The sequence below is a fragment of the Numida meleagris genome, chromosome 2, assembly GCF_002078875.1.
Source record: "Numida meleagris isolate 19003 breed g44 Domestic line chromosome 2, NumMel1.0, whole genome shotgun sequence".
NCBI lineage: Eukaryota > Metazoa > Chordata > Aves > Galliformes > Numididae > Numida > Numida meleagris.
Window position 1 is genome coordinate 51,050,674 of NC_034410.1, and position 19,094 is coordinate 51,069,767.

Sequence of the window (19,094 nt, forward strand, 5' to 3'; positions counted from 1 at the left end):
TTCATGATTACAAGCTTTTCATGAAACCCGTAACCAACAACTTACCTATGATCCAACTCCTGAGTACTCTGGGAAACAGCAGAGCTGTCTCTCCAACAGTTATCTCTCAAGTACGTTACCCTGCAAACTTTGCTAATTAATATGTTGTCCAAAAGGAGGAGCATGAATATCAGACATGTTTATGAGGTGATATTTGTATGATAGGCAGATGTTGCTTCGCAAGCACAGTAGTTTGACAAAGACAGCAAAGATCATTCAGCCTTTTTGGTACTTTTAAAGGTATCTTACCTTGTTAAACAGAGCATTCAAATGCAAATCACAGCCATTTAATAAATCCACAGCCCTCCGCAAAAAAGAGGCACTGCATGTTTTGTAGGAGCGGTGTCTTTTGTTTGATTGTGTTCCTGTAGTAATACTCATTCCAACATTAAGAATAGAAGATGTAAACATGATGCAAGCTCAAGCTTTCATGCAAATTGGTCCCTTATAACCAGAATTCACTATTATGACAATCACATCTACAAGAAGTAAACTACAAAATACTGCAACAGTACAATTCATCCTTAAATTCCTAAAGTGTTGGTAGTAGATTTAGTTTTGGTATGTGCTCCATGGAGCCTTTAAACCAATCGAAAATTTTTCATATCCAAGAAAGAACAGAATTTTTTATTCCTTTAAAGCCAACTCTGCACCTCTAGGAAACTGTTTACTTGTATGAAAGTAGATTAGAAACCCTTGGATTTGGAGATTCTGGTGACTTCCTCAAATATAAAAAGACTCTTGCAAGACCAGCCCTCACCCACCAAAAACAGAGGTAACTGACACTACCTTAAACAAATGCAGGCTCAGGCCCCAGGATGTGTACCACATGAGCATCTCAGCCCATTAACAGGAGAAAATGACAGTGACAAAAAAACATTATTCATTAGACCTAGAATCTTTTCAACTCCTGGGATTTTGATGACCCTGACATGCAGTAAAATACACCATCAATATGCAGCAGGTAGTTAAGAACTAATGCTCCCATTAAGCTGAAATGTAGAATCGACAGAGAAAATGATCTGACCAAAGGATTTCAGTAAACCAGTGTCAAAATCAGGTAAAAACATCTTGAAGGCTTTACTCTTAGCTCTCTAATCTAAATGTTTGATGATACTGTTAAAGCCAGCCCAAACAGTCAAGAGATGTATGCCAATATTGAGTTGAGTACAAACCCCTGACATCAAAGAACATGCATATGTGTTTAAGTGTGCATCTGTTTGAGAAGTTGGGCCAATGTGGAAAATCCTATTATTAAAAAAAAAAAAAAAACAACACAATGGGGAGCTCTTCAGCTAATGTGAACCTCTGTAATTCTATTGACAGTAACAGATCTACAATGACTTACACCAGCTGAGGCTCTAATTTCATATGCCTTAGAAAACTGATACAACTTTTTCCATAGCTGTTCAACAGTTTCTATGTCCTTGTGGGGATCAACCCAAACTATTAGGTCAGCAGGTGCTGAGTTTGCTTTGAATCTGAAGTCCAGTCACACAGAAGGATGCTGGGACTTGTGCCATCTATTTTTTACTGACCCACAGAGATTTCCCTCTGGAATGGCTGTAGGATTCATGGATTTTGTGCTTTACTCCACTTGGACACAGATGTTTCTCTGAGAGCACAAACCTTTCTTCACGTTATCAAAGTGAAAAACTAATCTGGACCACAAGACCAGATATTTGAGTGAGAATGACAGAAGCAGAACAGGTAGACAGAAAACATTTTGCCAGGGATCCACTAGAACTCTCCAAAATATGCAGAAAGCCATTTTCCACTTTTAGCAATTATTGGATTGATTTGGCAAAAAAAAAAACCACCACAATAGTTAATCTGCAGCTATTCAAAACCCACAGGCCCAAACTCTGATGACACTTCTTCAAGCGGTGTATTTTTTTTAGCCTGCAAAGGTGCAAAGGGAGTTTTTCACTAGTATGGATCAATACACTCAGCCCTCTTAAACTAAAAAATGAAAGGGGTGGGGTTGGGCTCACACATTCTCTGAAGGAGCAGAAAATGCATAAAATTTTCAAGTGAGGTAATCTCTGTGAAGAATTAAGAGAACTACTCTTTTTACAAACCAACAAGCTGTACGTTCACAACTTTGAAACAAATTCATGGGGGGATACACTCATAGCATAATGTTTTGTTGCTGGCCATTAAAGAACTTTGGGAAGGTGGGGGAAGCACTTTGTGAGGAGAAAATTTATTTGTGAAAGGAGAAGACAAAAACCCTTTGCCATAAATTTTGACAGGACTACTTCTGTCTCTTTTGTAATAACTAATAATCTAACTAATGAAATAGATTTCAATGGCAAAATGCAAAGCACTCACAAGCCCTGCCAGGCTAATCAAGACAATTTCTAAACCACCAAAAACAGGAACTTCCTATAATAAATAACTTAGCACATTTACATCTCAAATTAGAACATTTGGAAGCAAAAGACGACACCCGATGCCAAAACAGGCCTTACTGTGTCCTATCACTTTTCCACCACCACCACCACCACCACGCCCCTTGTTTGTTTTCTTTAGCCTTTCCTTAGAACAAACACTGATCCAGGTGCAAACGCTCACTCAATTCACAAGGAATGCAGTGAACATAAAATTACTGTAGGTTTGGCTGCTAGTAAATTCCTGCTGTTACTCACCATTGGAAGTTGTGCTGGAGGCAACAGCTTTCTCACTGACATCTGTTCGATTGGAGCATTTCACAATGGAATTCTCCACTTTTTTCTTCTCTGTCGTAGTAGAGCTATGGGACTGCGCCTCCATGGTGACTTCTCATTACTTCAGCTCTCCTTGAACTAATACCTGAATGAAACAAGGAAGTCATACACTTGAAATAACACTGAAAAGCTTCGTTCAAAACCTGTCATATCTCTCAGCTGAAGAAAAGCCTGCAGCACAACTGTATTAGCAGCCCAGAGGACATTTCCGGATGTCCATCAAGTCAGGTCTGCATGCATGAATTCCTGAGGAATTTAAGGAAAAGCTAACACTAAAAACAAGAACATTCTTCTTTAATGAGAATCAGCATCACAAACCACTATACTACTTGATGGGCTGGCCCTTTTTTTTCAAACTTCTAGCATTTTAATGGACATGGGGGGTGGGAAAGCCAGTATTTGTCTCTTATGTCCGCAGCACTTTGGAACAATGCAAAAGAAATCAGGCAGACATTCATGTTGACTATAGAAGCCAAATATTTAAATTTCAACTTGCACACTATCCAAACACACTGCAGTTATCCTGTCTATCTCTACACTTGTCCTACTTGTGTAAACACCTCTCATTTCGGTTGTTCAGAAATCTAACTCAAACAAAAGTGCACTGGAGCAACACCCTGAAAACCACAGAGAAAAGCAAATATTACTGCTAGTGGCATTTAATGAGATTGCTTTCTTTTGCATGCAAACTCTGAAAATGGGAGCTCTGTAGATGTGTCTGTCTGATTTTTCTGCCTTTCTGGACTCTTCTCAGTGTCATCTCCAGCAATATGTTCATTTTGTACCCCTAGGACCACCTCACCTTTTCAGGCACTGGTCAGCAGCTTCACTCGATGCACACTCACCTGCCCAAGTAAGCTGTACATAAATAACTGGTAGCAAGCACATACCATTCCTAGAGCTTATGTCCTCATGCTCTAGTATTTTGAACGTGATCCTATCCAACAACAAAAATTAGAAATAAATAAATGAACAGCACTGCAGTCATTAGCTACATGAGTCTGAAATGGAGGTGAGTTGTGCTGCTTTAGAACAAGATTTAAAAGAATTCAAATAACAAAGGCTTCAAAACAAGCCACAAACTAAACTGTAATGAAGCGTAATTACATTAGCAACCTGCTTCCTCAATTCTGACAGTCGGAAAAAAAAAAAAAAAAGGCTACAAAGCCAATTCACCACAAACACAGCTGTCTAGTAAACCTTCCCCTTTTCCACCTCCCTAGTAGGAGCTCTTTTTAATAGCACAATAAAACACTCCAAAGCCTCATTGTTATACAGTAGGGATCAAAGAGGAGCCCAATCACTAAATGAATCATTATTTAGCTAGGCAGCATGGCCAGGGAACCAGACTAGATAGCAGAGCCCCACTGCCACTGACCTACTGATCTAGCCTTCGACAAAGCATTTTTCCTCTGCATTTCTCTCTGGCTAAAAACAGGAGTAACAAAGCTTTGCCTGCTGTGACAGAACACATTCAAGAGTACTTCTACCTGCTAAAATGCTATATTATAGCAATCCGAGAAAAGATGGAAGGTGACCTCCTCATGATCAGGAGAGATCTAACAACAGTCCTCACTTATACCCAGCAATGCTTCAATATTGAGAAGAAATCTCATACAAGCTTTATAAATAGGACATTTTTAAATTTCACATATGCTTCCCCTCCTTTCCCTTGCACACCTTGTGCAAGATAATGCACAGCCTAGGTCAATTCTCATCCACATCAGGCTGTTTGGTCCCTTGCAATGGCACAGATGAGGGGAAGCTGGTCCAACTGCCAAGCTTTCCCCCTCACCCAGCCTGGAACATGACAATTTTATCTCTACAGCATTGGTCATACAAGCATCAAAATCTGCCAACATCTGTTCTCCAGCCACAGCACAAGTTGGTCCTTCAGCGTGCTCAGTCCTCTCACTTCCTTCAGCCGAGTTATCTGGTATTCTCTAAGAATAGTTTTCTAGGCTCCCTCTGAAGGAGTTTTAAAAGTTACACATTTTCAGTTGTGGTTATTTTTCTTCTGTTTTGTCTTTTAAAGGGTCAAGGCATCTGTTGAGCCAGCGCTTCCATTTACATCAAAGAGTTCAGCTGTGTGAGAGCTTGGAGTAGAAAGCTGATGAATGTGGCCCTCATATTCTTCTGCCCTGAGTTCGCAAGCCTCTGTCTTTTGGCTCAGAGTCACAAAACGAAATCTTGTACTCCCAACCTAACTAGAAAGGAAGGCACCACATAATTCACCCCATTTCACCAGACCAGAAGTGGCATGAAGCACTACGGAAGATCATGAAAATGCTGGCAGGTGCCTACAGCATTCCACATCTCCTATCACTCTCTATCACTTTCCTCTTTTATGCTGCCTGCTGTGGACAGTGGTACAGAACACGGGTCTAAAATAGCAGCTGAAGTGGATTTTTGGTCAGAAAATTGCAGAATTGGCAATGTGCTAATGTAAATATCTGCTCTTGGTACCTGTTCTGGTTCATGTCTGCTTAGTTTACATACAGGAGACTGTTCTTATTAATGTCAGCATTGAAGAGAGAACACTGCACAAGTAAACTTTCTTCTTTGGTCCTACTCTCTGCATACCTGGCTGATTACTGCATACATTTCCCTTGTGCCTTCCTTCCTCTGCTCTCAGGTTCCAAGGTGTCTGCAAGAATTACAGCAGCTTCAGCTATATTCCAGTGCAGTGCCAACTCTATGGCAACAGGCATGGATGGAGAAGTAAAAAAAGGCAGGAGAGACTGCAGGACCAATCATCTGAGATGTGTGCCTTGGTGTGATTCACCAAGCACATCTGATACAGACAACTGGAAATCAATATGGTGCCCCAAAAAACTTTTTTTCATGAACACAAACTTGTAACTGTGTTGAAAACACAAACCAGATGCACAATTCTTTTAGAATCATTCTCTGTAATTTTGGCTGTGATTTTTATTTTCTTACAGAAATTGTACTGAAAGATGAGAATTACCAAAAAAAAAAAAAACCAGCAAGAAAGTCTGGGATGATGTGAAAATTTATTTCCACTGGCTGCTAATCCCTATCAAAAAGCATTCTGAAAATCAGCCAGCCTGACTTCATCTGCACATTAAAATGCGATAAATACGATGTGGTTTATTTTACACTGTACATGGCTCTCGCCAGCATGTGGGTCAGTGATTTCCCAGTTCCTGCACCTAGGCCTGAAACAATTTACTTCTATTCTGCAGGGATGAGCTCTTATTTCTAAAAAGCAGAGAGCTAGTTTCTGCCAGCTCTCCAACATCTTCACGTGCATATGAACAGCAGTAAAATACTATAACAGTGCATGGGCGAAAGTCTGAAATTTCATAGGTAAATAAAGGGATAAACATTCATTCTTGAAAGCAAACATTCATGGCTTTTTCCCATTCAACCATGCCTGAACCTTCTGTAATATCCCTAAAGCCTGACCCCCCTGCACAATTTAATTCCAGACCCCCATTTTAAACCTAATCCTTCCCAAAATAAGGGAAGGTGTGTCTCTTCTTTTTGAACCATGTATGCAAACTTTCACAAATGCATGTTTAATTGGAGAAAAAATAGGAAGAAGCTTAGTTACACAAGGAAAACTGTTTATTTTAAATGGAGTATCAATGGCAATATGTTGGCAATGTATTTTGAACAAAAAATTCTTTCAAGCAGTTTGAGATGATATCATTTCCGGTCCTATGTATGGTGGTCATAAAACTGTGCCTCACTGCAGTAAAACAATCATATTAATATAGTGGGGAGGGGAAAAAAAAGTCGCTGTTCATTTACTCACAGTGTCAACTAACTGAAATGAGTGGAGTAGCCCTCTCTGCAGAAGAGCAGGAAACATGACCCTTTCTGAATATTACATTTTCATTTTCCAAGAAATCCTCTGCTCTGCTCTGCTCCTCTCTGTAACACTTCTTAGATCACTGCTTTTTTGAAGTGAATAACTTAGTTTTAAGGACCAGACCATGCACACATTTATGCACGTAGTCTCACTGACCATCAACAAGGCTACCTGCTTCCATATAAACTGGAAGGAATCAGCATCTGAGACTCTCAGTTTGCATGTTAAGCTGGTTTATGTTTCTTGCAAACTTAAACCTTCTGCCTTTGTGAGGCACATTTTTGAGGAGGTACCTTTTAATGCATTAAAAAAAAACAAAAGCCTTTCACTGCTTTGTTCGATGCCACTGCAGTTGTATTCAGTTCATTAACAAGTGGTTTGCATCCGCTGAGAAGAGCTGTCTGAAATAGCAGTGTCACAGCATTCATCATCATTACATCAGCAGTAGGGAAGTTCAGACTGATTGCTATCAACAACCAGAGTGCCCCAATCAGCGTGCAAGCAAACACAGCTTGTTTAATTTTTCAGAAATGACTCTGGGTATTTAGGGTGGTTCACAGGTACCACTTTGATCCACACTACTGGAAGTAGTCTTTGGGGATACAACACATCTTGAAGAGCACAACCGTATGAAAGTGAAAAACACAAGGGGAGGCACGAAGAACAATCAGGAAATTACAGCCTCTCTCAACCATAAAGGACCCTTTATCAATTTTATCAAAATGAGTTACACTGTTCCTTGGGATTATTTAAGGATACAAAAAAAAAATTTGTTGTGTTCAGATACATCCAAATGCAAAATTTACATGAGACAATTTTATGCTATTATATGGGAGCTATTTCACAGTGATTTATTCAGGTTTGATTCAGGTACACTTAGCTTCTAAACCCACCTAGATCTCAGCATTGCTTTTCATCAAACCTGCTGGCAAAGCTGTCCTGACAAAGTTACCCCTGACAGTACTTGCTAGAAACATACGTGAGAGCTCAGATATTTTAAGAAATATCTTCCAGTTGCAATATTAACCTCTTGGTACACTTAACTATTTTTATTACAGCTATAGGAACTAATCTAAATGCTACAAATTTTTGAAATAGTTTCACCTTTTCTCAGTTCTCTGTAAGCTAAATCAGAACTCTGCAAACCCCATTAACTGCTCCAGGGCAAATTTCATTCAGATTCTTCCCTGGTGAGCCAACTGGTCACAATAAGTTTGATATAAATGAGGTAAAAAATAGACTTATATCAACTATGTATAAAATCACATCAAGTCCCCAATAAGCTGGGGAAAAAGAAATATCTTATACTTCACAATATTTATCTCTGTTTAACTTACATGCCTGATTTATAAATGTGCTATTTGTGAACTTCGCCTAAATCTGTTTGAAATGCAAAGTAAAATTAGAAAAAAGACAAAACAAAATGATTGTATCAGACAGATTTGTTGCTTGAAATTAAAAAATACCCCAAGTTATAGGGCACCACATGTATTAATGCAATCTTTCCAAATTCATTTCTATCTACTGTCTCTTCCTGTAGGTTACTTTCCTTTGATTTCTTTCCCTCATAAAGACTGAAAAACAACTAGACCTAAAGCCTGGTTAATGATGATCTGATCTGTTCCTGATAGGTTAAATAGCTCGTGGCAACAATAATGCAGGATCACAAACACAAAGGCAATCAGCTAGGCAAAGCAGTGCTATTATCATCCTCATGATTGAGATCCTAAGTGAGAAATTATTCTATGGAGTGCATTGAACTACTGATTAAGTGTAATAATTGCTTGGCTCCAGACGAACTACATTTGCTTACATCTTTCTGATGTAGATAAACCAAACTGCTGAAAGTTACGAAAATATTTAAAGCATATACATACAGCAGTATCAGTAAAGATGAGAGTAAAAATTTCTACAGAGGCAGAACCTCAGTTGTTCTTAAAACACATAACCCATATCCTCCTGCAAGAAGACTCACTCGCTTCTGTTATGATATTTATCCTGTTAAGCAGAAGTCCAATTAAATGTTTTTACTATCACTTCAACAGATTAAACGCTGTATCTGAATAAACAAGCTTTCCACAAGGAAAGAAGTGATTCGTAGTTTCTTATTCAGTAAGTAGAATGTAATGGATAAAAAGACTGAAGGATTTGGGTCCAACTGCTTAACAGCTCCGCTCTCCATCTCTCACAGAAGCTGCTGCCTAGGGACAGGCAGCACAAAGCTGAGGGCTGCAGAGCCAGAACTTACAGTACATTTTAGTGGCCTTGCACTTCAGAAACAATACATCCTCTAAGGTCAAAATTTATATTCCATTCCTTGTCCAAGACTCTTTAGATTTAGTAACTGAACATTAAAATGAAAAACACAAACTAAAACAAGTCACGCTATTAACACTGCACCTAAGTATTTGTTATTTTAATTACACGGTGTTCGGTTTGTTTTTACTCATAATTTTAATTTTGACTCCCTTACAAGCTATTTAATCACAGAAAATAGAAAGAACAAATGTTGTTTCTTAAAAAAATACAAAAAATGTTACACATTTTTCAAGTCTCCAAATCTGTAAATATACTGGGAGGAAGGGAGGAGATAAGGGTTAAAAACAGTAACACATACTCTTTGCAAAGTAGAACTCCTGCCCAATTAAACTAATATTGGTAGCCAATTAAGAGTAAGCTTGTTTTGCAGTTCTACACATCCTTGTGCTTTAAACTCTGCAACAGGAAAAACCCTAACGATTATGTCAAAGTACAATTAGCTGCAAAACAATTAACATGGAGAAAAATATGGACTGCTTGTAGCAATAATCTAAACTAGATTAAACTTCCCTACTAGGTCTTCACACAGTCTTTGCCCATACCTTTCTTCAGGAATTCAGTAGCACTAACTCCAAAACAAACAACAGCATAGTGACTTCCTTCTGTAAAACACTTGTTTTATGACACCCGATTTAGAGCATTCATGTGCTCAAGATTTGAAAGCATAGGAATATGCACAGAGAAAGACATTCAGCAAATCTTGCTGTGTTGATAACAAACCCTATGACTTCCTCTGTTGATACTATTATTAGCATTAGAAACATTTATGGTAAGGATATACAATGCTTTCTTCTTTTCTTTCTTGCTGATATTTCAACAAACAGCTTGGTAAAGCAAATTACAAACATCTGTAGCGGGTGTGCTTTGCATTATGATTTATTTGGTTCATCAAATAAGAAGTCCCTACAACTGCCACAGAAAAATGCAGAAATATTCTAATTTAGAGCACTAAAGCTAAATGTGAATTCCAATGGCATGATCATTTTCTTCACACTTTTTGCTTTATCTCATCAATCCCAATGGATGAAAGTTTCTTTACTAGAAACTAGACCTATACATCAATGTCAGTCTATACAGGAACTAAGCTCAAGGAAGAATATATTTAATATACAACTATTGCAAAGATGTGTCTTCTGCTTCCAACTTATGATATGCAAATGAAAGAAGAAAAGTATCCAGTATTTTTAAATTCACATTTTAAAAACGAAATTAAAGATTCAAGCAGAATGCTCTTGAAAGTACCATGTTTTGATCACCGTTCCCATTCCTGGAATAGTATTTATCTACTCAGATTACTTTCAACTTACAGGATGCCTCAATCCAGAATTTCACATTCTAACCCAAGACAGATGTTTTAACAAGAGAGAGGAAAGCTTGCCATAGCCAAGAAGAACTTCAAGCATGAAAAGTACTTTCTAAAACTTTATCTTCAGTCTTTATAGTTTATTTTAGGTTTTACACCTGTCTCATAGTAGGAATAAAACTGCATCATGATTCCTTCAAGTTTTGGAAACTTGACAAAATACAACAGGACAACTCAGACCTGCCGCAATGTGAATTCCTTTGCAATCCACCATCCATGTTCAAATGGTAATGAAATGGGTAATCACAGAATTATACAGCTGTCTTACTGTCCAAGGAAAAGCACTCATAGTGAATTGAAAAGCCAAACAAAACGACACCAAAACACACGACCTGTTAGTTAAGAATTGGTAGTGCTACAATTTCATTTTAATTGCACACAGTTCAGAACAGCAGACACTGTACTGCAGTGACGCTAACTTGATCTGTTTCTGACTATTCGATTTCAGGTATTCATATATCTTATTTAATGAAGGCTTCACTCTCTCAGCAGTTGAATGAAGCACGTTTTACATGCAGTTGATTTTCTTGACGTTAACAGATTCATATATAAAGAGAATTTCACACCAAGCAGCAAACATTGCTGGGGGGAGGTTCAGCTCTATACCACCAACAAGGTAGCTGGGTCCTCTAGCCCTAATCCAAATATCAGACACCAAAAATAGACAGCAGCGGTCTGAGCATCATTTTTAAAAGGGATTATTCGTCTAGGTAATCAGTGCAGAAAAATAACTGACATAACAGTGGCCAATTCAGCTAACAAATTATTCCATTAGATCTTTGGGTATCAGTGGATTCTGATCTTATCAGTTCAGATACTCAGCAACTACTTGGAGACAAACGTGTTCTTTCCCAATTACTTTGTCCTTCGCTGTAATCTAAATGATATTGCAGATGTTTTTAAAGATCTATGTACTGTTTGGTTTCTTGTTTTGTTCTTAAAAAGAGACAAACCAACTCTTCAGATCAGCAGTTAATTTAATATCCTTCCAAGGTAATGCAGGTTCAATTAATTTATATGTACAGTGTACACAATAACAAAACCACAGTATGATGCCAGTGCAATCTTTAAGAAAGTTCTCCCCTAAATCTCTGCAGAAAAGAAAGCAGGGATTAGAGTGAGCTGGAAGGTAGGGAGGGGACTTACCTCAAACCCAGCCAAGCGGAAATCAGAGCGGTAATTCTACAAGTCGGCAGAGCACACTTTTAGAGTTATAATGGTGTGAAGAAGTGCTGGGCAGCATTGCCTGAAGGCAGCACTAATATACTGATGACTAATGACTGGGCCATGCAGACAATGAATTTGGGGGTTGAAAACTAACAGAAACCGTGCAGCACCTTGACAAATGGGCTTTCAAAATTTCATTCACTGAATAACCTTTAAGCATAAAATTGGCTCAAGTTCTCTTGGGAAAAACATGACACATATTGTTGGACAATAAGTACTTTCCTTTTTAATTAAAACTATTACACCAAATACATAAACATGATTACAGAGAATAAAATGTAAGAGTTAACTCTTTAACAACTAGAAAACAAGGCAAGACCTGGAAGTTGAGGTGCAATACCACCCGTTCTTAAGGGCCAACAAATTCCAGGGTTCACTACCTGATTCCTTGAAATTCACCACTGGCAGAACACATTTTCCCTTCTTTGACACTTAAAGGAGAATGAGAACTTCAAAGGTATGTTTAATGAGCTGCTACAAATACAATTGGTTAAAAGAGGCTCAGAAATTATGCACTAAAAGCTATATTGTGCTTAGAATTACAACTGGAAAAGTCTATTTTTAAAGAGCCTAGTCAAAGTCAAGCCCCCATAAAACAAATCAAACCTCACATAAACTTTGTAACCTTGTGTACTGACAAACACATTAAAACAACAGAATCACATTTTAAAGGGTCTCTTTTTTCAATGCAACTCACCTCCCAATCTGAAAATAGTAATTCTGGCTATTTTTACAGACAGAGTGAAATATCTGAAGTGTCTCTAAATTAACAAGTACCACTTGCCCTAGACAGCATCGCCCTTAGCAGCTCCTAAAAACTTCTGAAAAGGATCTTAAAACAGGAAGCTTAGTGAGCTCATAAAACTGTTGTTGGAGCCAGGAACACATAGCATATTTAATCTGCAAACTGTGAGAGTCTACAATGATTTCAGCAAGATCTGAGGCATGCCCTCAAGGTTTGCTGGGATCTGGGATTAGGGAGTTGATAAGAACCCTCTACTGCCCATGGACATGTTTTTCTTCTGCAGTTAAACACAAATGCATAGAGACGTTTGACTGCTGCTTGGCGTTACTGCTCAAGTTATATAAAAGCTTTGCAGCTCCTTTTGCTGTCAATATATCAAAGTTAAAAAAAATCATCAAAGTGTGAAATTTCATTTAAAGTCTTTGCCAGTCTACAGCTCTATTTCACAGACCTATCAAATAAAAGTACAGACGAAAAATACACTGAGAAAACTTGAAAAGTTTGCAGCAGCACCCATGCCCTATTTTTGTTTATTCTGTCTCATTTTGATATTATAAAGTATAACAAATCAATTGCCTTATAAAAATGACAAAATCTAAAGGGAGGATGAATATAAAACCTATGCTTTAAAGACGACTTGAAATCATTATTACAGCTGAACCTTTTGTTGAATAAAAAGCTTCCTCTGTAGCCATTTTAGCATTTTAATTGCCTAACTGCAAGTTGGCAGAAAATTTCTTGAATCTTCCTAAACAATCAGAATGACTACAGAAAATGAGTGCCAGAAAAACTAAAGCCTTCTTCAAAGTATTCTTTAGCTAGGGATTTACAACAATTGCATAAAGAAGAAAAGTCTGACTTTTAAGATAATCTACTATAGTCTAAAAGCATTAACATTCCATTACTAAGGTTTTCCTGAGGATTTCATGACTCATTGATTCAGTCTTCCTTCAAGTCTGCTTCTTCTTTGTACATTACTGTCTCCGTATAGTTGAGTGCATGCAACACTGATCATTAAACTGTTTCCTTCCATAACTCCAAATAAATCCTGCTCTAATAAGCATCAGATTCCTTATTTATCTGGCAAGGATGACGAACTTTTCACTAACACTCTGCAACAAAAAAAAATGTGCCATTCCTTGCTTGAATACATGGGATGGAATTCAAACACGCTACAGAGTGCAGGTAATGAAATAGCCTTTCCAAAAACGAGGCAGGAAGTGTAACTGAAACTACTTAAACTTTTAAGGGTCAGCATCAAACGCACACCACTATCTCGTTTAAAAAGAAAGAAAGACAGAAAGAAAGAAAGACAGAAAGAAAGAAAGACAGAAAGAAAGAAAGACAGAAAGAAAGAAAGANAGAAAGACAGAAAGAAAGAAAGACAGAAAGAAAGAAAGACAGAAAGAAAGAAAGACAGAAAGAAAGAAAGAAAGATAAAGAAAAAGAATAAGTAATCTGCAAGATGTGCAAATTATAATGACATCTGAAAACTTTAATAATTTGGTTTCTGGAGGAACAGTTCCAAAATAGAGAAGATTTATACAAATCAATACTTCAATTTCTCAGTTACAAAGTTTTGCATCTGAAAACACAATGTATCTTTCACAACTGAAGGCTGCTTACAGCAGTAAATGCTGTCTTGGCCACTGCACGCATTAAGTCAAAAGCATTACTCCACTTAAGCAGGAAAATGCAGGTGATGTCTTTGTTTTGTAGCGCTTCTGCAGAATTGCTTCAGAAAACAGCATGTCATACTGAAAAGCATGTGCAGTTATCCGAACGCAACTGTGCAGTCATTTAAGCACCCTAAGCCATAATTTTACTTCCACTTCTTAATAAAGAATATGTGCTAAGGGAGCATACTTCTTACTCATTCTTCTTACTCATTCAGAATCACATAATCCTGCTTTTAAAAGAAATAATCCTCCCCCTTAATGTAGCCTTCTCTCATAGTTACTATTATTTACATTTTTAAAATTGGGCTATACACCAAACTGAAAGTATTTACATAGGAGCTCGTTAAACCCAAAGCTTCATTATATAAACAAGCTCTCAGGAGGCTGCTTACAGTTTACATTGCTACGCTCATTCACTACTACTTTGAATACATATTTCCCCTGAAATACTGCGCTGTGGTCACGGCAATTTCTACATGTTAAGGTTACTTTACTTTTGAAACACAGCATTCGTCTTCCTTCAAAATAATCATGACATATGTAATTAAGAAAGTGTCAGATCATTATTAATTTTTAATAAAGAGCCTAAATGAAATAATTATAGGAATCAATCAGTGAGGCACCTTCCCAAATTACAAAGCAAATGCACAAATATTCAAACTACTTAAGGCCAGTTCTGGCAGATTTCAATCCATAATCTCTCTGCAGACCAAATCCAAAATGACCTGGCAGCGCAGCACAATTTGGTGATTTCTCATTGTTCTGCTGACCAAAAATGCTTTCAAAACAGGTACTCACACCCTACTCAGAAAGCGAGGCAGAAGTGGCCTTTTAGAAACATGTTAATTTAATTAGTCACATTATCTCAAGGACTTTGAGAAATCCCCCTTCTGAGTTGTACTGTAGCACGCACAAAAGACACTAAGTCGGCAGGCTGAGGCTTACAAACCACGTTTATTGAGCTCTGAGAGCCAGGTGGGGATAGCAGTGCGCGGGCAGTGCGCGTGGAGCTGCAGAGCACTGAGCACGGCTCTGGGCCACAACTCTCAGCATGACCCTGTGCGGGGCAGCTCGCCTACCTGCGGCTACGGATGCTGCCATCCGCACAGTCCATCACTCCAAGCTGAAGTGGCAGCTGGAAAACGCAAAACAGCTGGCAAGGAGCTGAGAGAAAATGTTTTACATAAGTATATCTGCATGCAAACTGGCAGAAGGCCACGGACACTGTGCCCGAAGGTCCGCATCAAAAAGGAGTTAAAAAGAAAAAAAAAGATGGGGTGGGGGTGGGGGGGGATTTCCTTTTACCTTTTCTCTTCACGTGGTGTGAGGGTTTGGGAGTGGGCACTGGCGGGCGGGCGAGCTCGCTGGGAGGAACAGTTATTGTGCCTACGGCCCGAGCTGACGCTCCTCACAGCCGCCACTTTCCTCGGACTCTCCGAAGTTGTGCCATGTGCTGAGGGGCCGCGCTCTGCAGCTCCCCTGAATTCGGCTCCCCGCCCGGCCCGGCCTGACAGAACGGAGAACGGCAGCGCGGCCCCACGCCCCCACACAAAGGCTTACGCCGCCGCCCGGCCGGTACGCAACTTTCCCTGCCCCGCGGCGAACAACGGCCGCCCGCCCCTCCCGCCTGACAGTGCCTTTCGCGCCGCTCCCCCGCAAAGTTTGCGGCCGGCCTCCTCGGGCCGGGAACGCCCGCCAGCCGCTGAGGGGCCGGGGGTAGGCGGGCGGCGAGGCGCGGGCCGGCCCCGCTGCGCGCCGTCCAACTTGGGGCGCCCCGTGACAGCCATGTTGGGGTCAGCCCCCAGGCTCCCGCGAGGCTGGGCTCCGGGAGCGGGACGGAGCGCCCAGGGCACGGGCGGAGCAGAGCCCCGCGAACAAAGAACTTCTCGCCCCGCCGGGTACGTACCTGCCGCCGCCAAGCCCCGCGCTGCCCATGGGAGAGGGCCGCGGCTCCCTCACGGCGGGCTAGCGGGGCCGGCCGCCGACGGGCACGCTACGGGCCGGGCCGGGCCGGGCGGCGGAGCGGGGCCGGGGCGGCACGGCACGGCGGAGTCCCTGCCCGCGGGGCGCAGCCCGTGCCTCTGCGTGTGTGCCGCGTGTGCGCGCGGATCCGACATCGGCCGCGGCGATCTTGTAATCTGATCCCTTCTGACTCACTCGCACTGACTGACATTTCTGATTTGGTTCGACAAAAAGAGCGGGGCGAGAGGAGAAAAGAAAAAGAGGGAGAAGCAGCCCCCGCCGCCCCGCGTCGGGACGACCTCCCGCCCCGTCCTGTCCCGTCCCCGCGCTAGCTCCGCACGGCCCGAGCCGAGAAGGAAATAAAAACACCGCGCCGAGGTACTCACGTGTCGGAAAAGTTGTTCGTCCCGCCGCCCCTCTCCGCTCCCGCCGCTCTCCAAGTTGTGCGGATGTTGCAGGGCGCCCGCCGCCGCCGCCGCCGCCGCCCCCTCTCCCGAGCGCTGCCCTCTGGCTCGGAGTAGGGAAAGGCTCTTTGGGGATAACTCCTAATCCCCACTCCCTCCGCCAAACTTTCCCTCTCCCTCCCCTCGCAGCCGGCGGGGTCTGCCCTCCTCTTCCCCCGTCCCTCGGGCCGGGCTCGCTTCGGCCGGGGCGCGGATCGCGGGGCGCTGACGGCGGGGAGCGGGGGCGAGCTGCGGGCTGCGCCCGGGGCTGCGGGTCGGGCCGCGGCCTGCCGGGCTGCGAGGCGCGCTCTCGGCATGACACCCCCGCTCCCCCCTTCCTCCTCCTCCTCCTCCTCCCCCCACCACCCCTCGGCCCGGCCCGGCCCGCCCCGGCGGCGGCCCGAAGGCGGCGACAGCCCGCCCACAGCCGGCAGGCAGCGCCGGGCCCCCCCGGCCGGCCCCTCCGCGCCGATCGCTCCCCTACCCTCTCTTCTTCTCCTCCTCCTCCTCTCCCGTTCCATCCTTCAGGCCATCCTTCATCCCTAGCCGGACGGCCTCCTCCCCGTGCCCCAAAACCAGAGCTTTCTGGAGGAAATGCATCCCCTGACTGGGGTTTCTCCGTGTGCAGGATTCACTTTTGCCCTGGCACTTCGAGCTGCCCTGAGCGACGGACTTCCAGGAAAGTTTCACCTAAGCTACCAGACTCCACAAAATAGCGCTTTCGGGACAAAACATTAGCGCATGGCAGAGGTGAAAGCCTGCCTACCGGCCTCTCCGCGCCACCCTCCTCAGCTCCTCGTTGTCCCGCTCTGCTCCATCCCTGCCTCTCATGCACAGTATGGTCCACAAACAGCAGCAACAGGGAGCCCAAAGAGCACAGAACTTACTGCTTTCTATATTTCCCGTTCTTCGGGAAACACTACATCTTGACAAGACACCTTGCCTTCTCCCAGCTCTGCAGATTGCTCCCCTGACATTAGAGAAGTCTAAAAAAAACATAAATGAGCATTATTGCAGCCAGTTTCCATCAAGTATAAAGGCAGGGCTGGCTCTCAGGAAAAGTGTATGTTTTTAAGTTGTTGCCATCAGTGTCAAATACTTCATATATGCCTTTTTCATAACCTGGCTTACAACAGAGCCAAGTAAAGATTTGTTACTGATGTCGATGATTCAACAAGGTACCAAAAGCTCAGGCTACCCCAAGCAGCTGACAGGTCCCACAAAAATCAATGGTACTTGAAGACAGGCCTGCTTGCTATCTGAAAATGAACAACCAGCCCTTGACACCACGCATTTGATAAAGCTTCCCTTGCCATTGAAAACTTTCTGCATCCTATTGCAAAACAAAGCTGTAGGTGAGGGTTGGGACACCTCTGTTCACAGCTTTTTTAGAAACTGAGAGAAGGCAATCTTATCAGCGCCACCAGATCTCTGAATTTCCTCAGTGGCTTGTATTTTTTTTCACCTGGAAATCTCTGAGTGCAGAAGGGTAGCTTTGGAGAAGTGCTTGTAATTTACAGATGCCCCAATTGCACCAGCCATGCTGGGTACATTCATGCATCTGTTTCTCAGTGCTGTATGTACTCCTGACTTTTGGGACAGACACGCAGCTTAGATGCTTTCATGGCCAGGTACACATTGTCAGACCTGCCAGGCTCCCAGGCACACCAGGGAGATCCAGGCAGGTGCTGGCTTGCAGCAAAGAGGACCACAGTCTGGGAGCCAGCAATTTCACAGCATTCCAATGGGCAAACCTGTCCCTGCCCCAAATGAGCAGCACACAGTTGCCCAACCAATGCTGCTGACAGGCACGGGGCTACACAGGAGGAGGCATGTGCCACAACCATTTCTGAACAAAAATATTAAGAGCTTATATTATCCCACCTTTTTCATCCTATGTGACTTCCTTTTTGATTCCTGAGAATCAAACGTTTGTGAGCTGCCTTGTGAAAGTACGGTAATAGTTACATGGCACTGTGGTTGTTTTGGCCTACATACAGCCGTATGAACAGGACAGGAGGGGAGGGCTCAGCATGTTTAGGTAAACCTCTGGATCACTTTAAGAGTTATGTGATTCTTTCAAGTCATAGATCCCTTTTTTCTTTTTCTATGTCTTGCCAATTCCTTCATATTATTGCAGACTTTTTTTTTCTCACACTATTTTTTTTCAGTTTGTATAACAAAAGCCTTCAAAAGTAACAGGGGAAATTAACCTACATTAAAAGTGCTACCTTATAACAGAAACAAATTAATGGGGAAAAATCTGTTTATCTAACCATTTATCATTCAGAATTAATAATCTTAAGATGTTAATTTTGACAGTAGGTACAACAAATGTTCAAACAGGCATGATTTTAAGTTGAGGATGGCCCTTCAGATTAGTATTACTCTGACTTTTGAAAAAAAGAACTATGGTTTCTTGGGATCTTTGTCATCTTCTTATGCCATAGAAGTATATTTCATCCTTTTGAAAAAAAATCTGATTCACACTAGCTTAGTTCAAGGCACACGTTTCTGGTTTAAATAAATTCAAAAAAGCTTCAACTGCCATAACAATTAAGACAGTCAAGAGATTATAAAACCTAAAGAGCAGTTAACAATGCTTTGGGCCCTGCTTATGGAAAGAAAAGAAAAAAGGAAATGGAATGGAATGGAATGGAATGGAATGGAAAGGAAAGGAAAGGAAAGGAAAGGAAAGGAAAGGAAAGGAAAGGAAAGGAAAGGAAAGGAAAGGAAAGGAAAGGAAA

At 41.8% G+C, this 19,094-nt stretch overlaps 2 protein-coding genes across 5 annotated transcripts in view; one reads left to right on the forward strand and one right to left on the reverse strand.

The window, feature by feature from the left end:
• The window catches only part of GLI3 (GLI family zinc finger 3), a 203,862-nt gene extending 187,244 nt beyond the window's left edge, over positions 1 to 16,618 (reverse strand). For 2 of the 4 annotated variants that reach the window (XM_021386347.1, XM_021386344.1), the window contains exons 1-2: positions 15,248 to 15,380; positions 2,691 to 2,853 (exon numbers count right to left, since the gene is read on the reverse strand). In XM_021386347.1, the coding sequence (XP_021242022.1) occupies positions 2,691 to 2,814 (124 nt within the window). In that variant the 5' untranslated portion in view covers positions 2,815 to 2,853; positions 15,248 to 15,380. Of the gene's footprint in view, positions 1 to 2,690; positions 2,854 to 15,247; positions 15,381 to 15,848; positions 16,141 to 16,290 lie in introns of those variants that run through there. The other 2 variants (XM_021386345.1, XM_021386346.1) reach the window with 2 other exon arrangements.
• On the forward strand, positions 15,215 to 18,891 carry LOC110393472 (putative uncharacterized protein FLJ46214). Its single transcript, XM_021386364.1, has 3 exons — positions 15,215 to 15,840; positions 16,139 to 16,282; positions 16,976 to 18,891. The coding sequence occupies exons 1-3, from the start codon at positions 15,215 to 15,217 to the stop codon at positions 17,061 to 17,063; spliced, it is 858 nt and encodes a 285-aa protein (XP_021242039.1). The 3' UTR covers positions 17,064 to 18,891.

Excerpts from the sequence above, each read along its gene's own strand:
- LOC110393472 (XM_021386364.1), top strand. The coding sequence starts at position 15,215 with ATGGGGTGGGGGTGGGGGGGGATTTCCTTTTACCTTTTCTCTTCACGT. Across the intron at positions 15,841-16,138 it reads AGAACTTCTCGCCCCGCCGG|AGCGGGGCGAGAGGAGAAAA; the intron begins GTACGTACCTGC and ends TTCGACAAAAAG. Across the intron at positions 16,283-16,975 it reads AATAAAAACACCGCGCCGAG|GATTCACTTTTGCCCTGGCA; the intron begins GTACTCACGTGT and ends CTCCGTGTGCAG.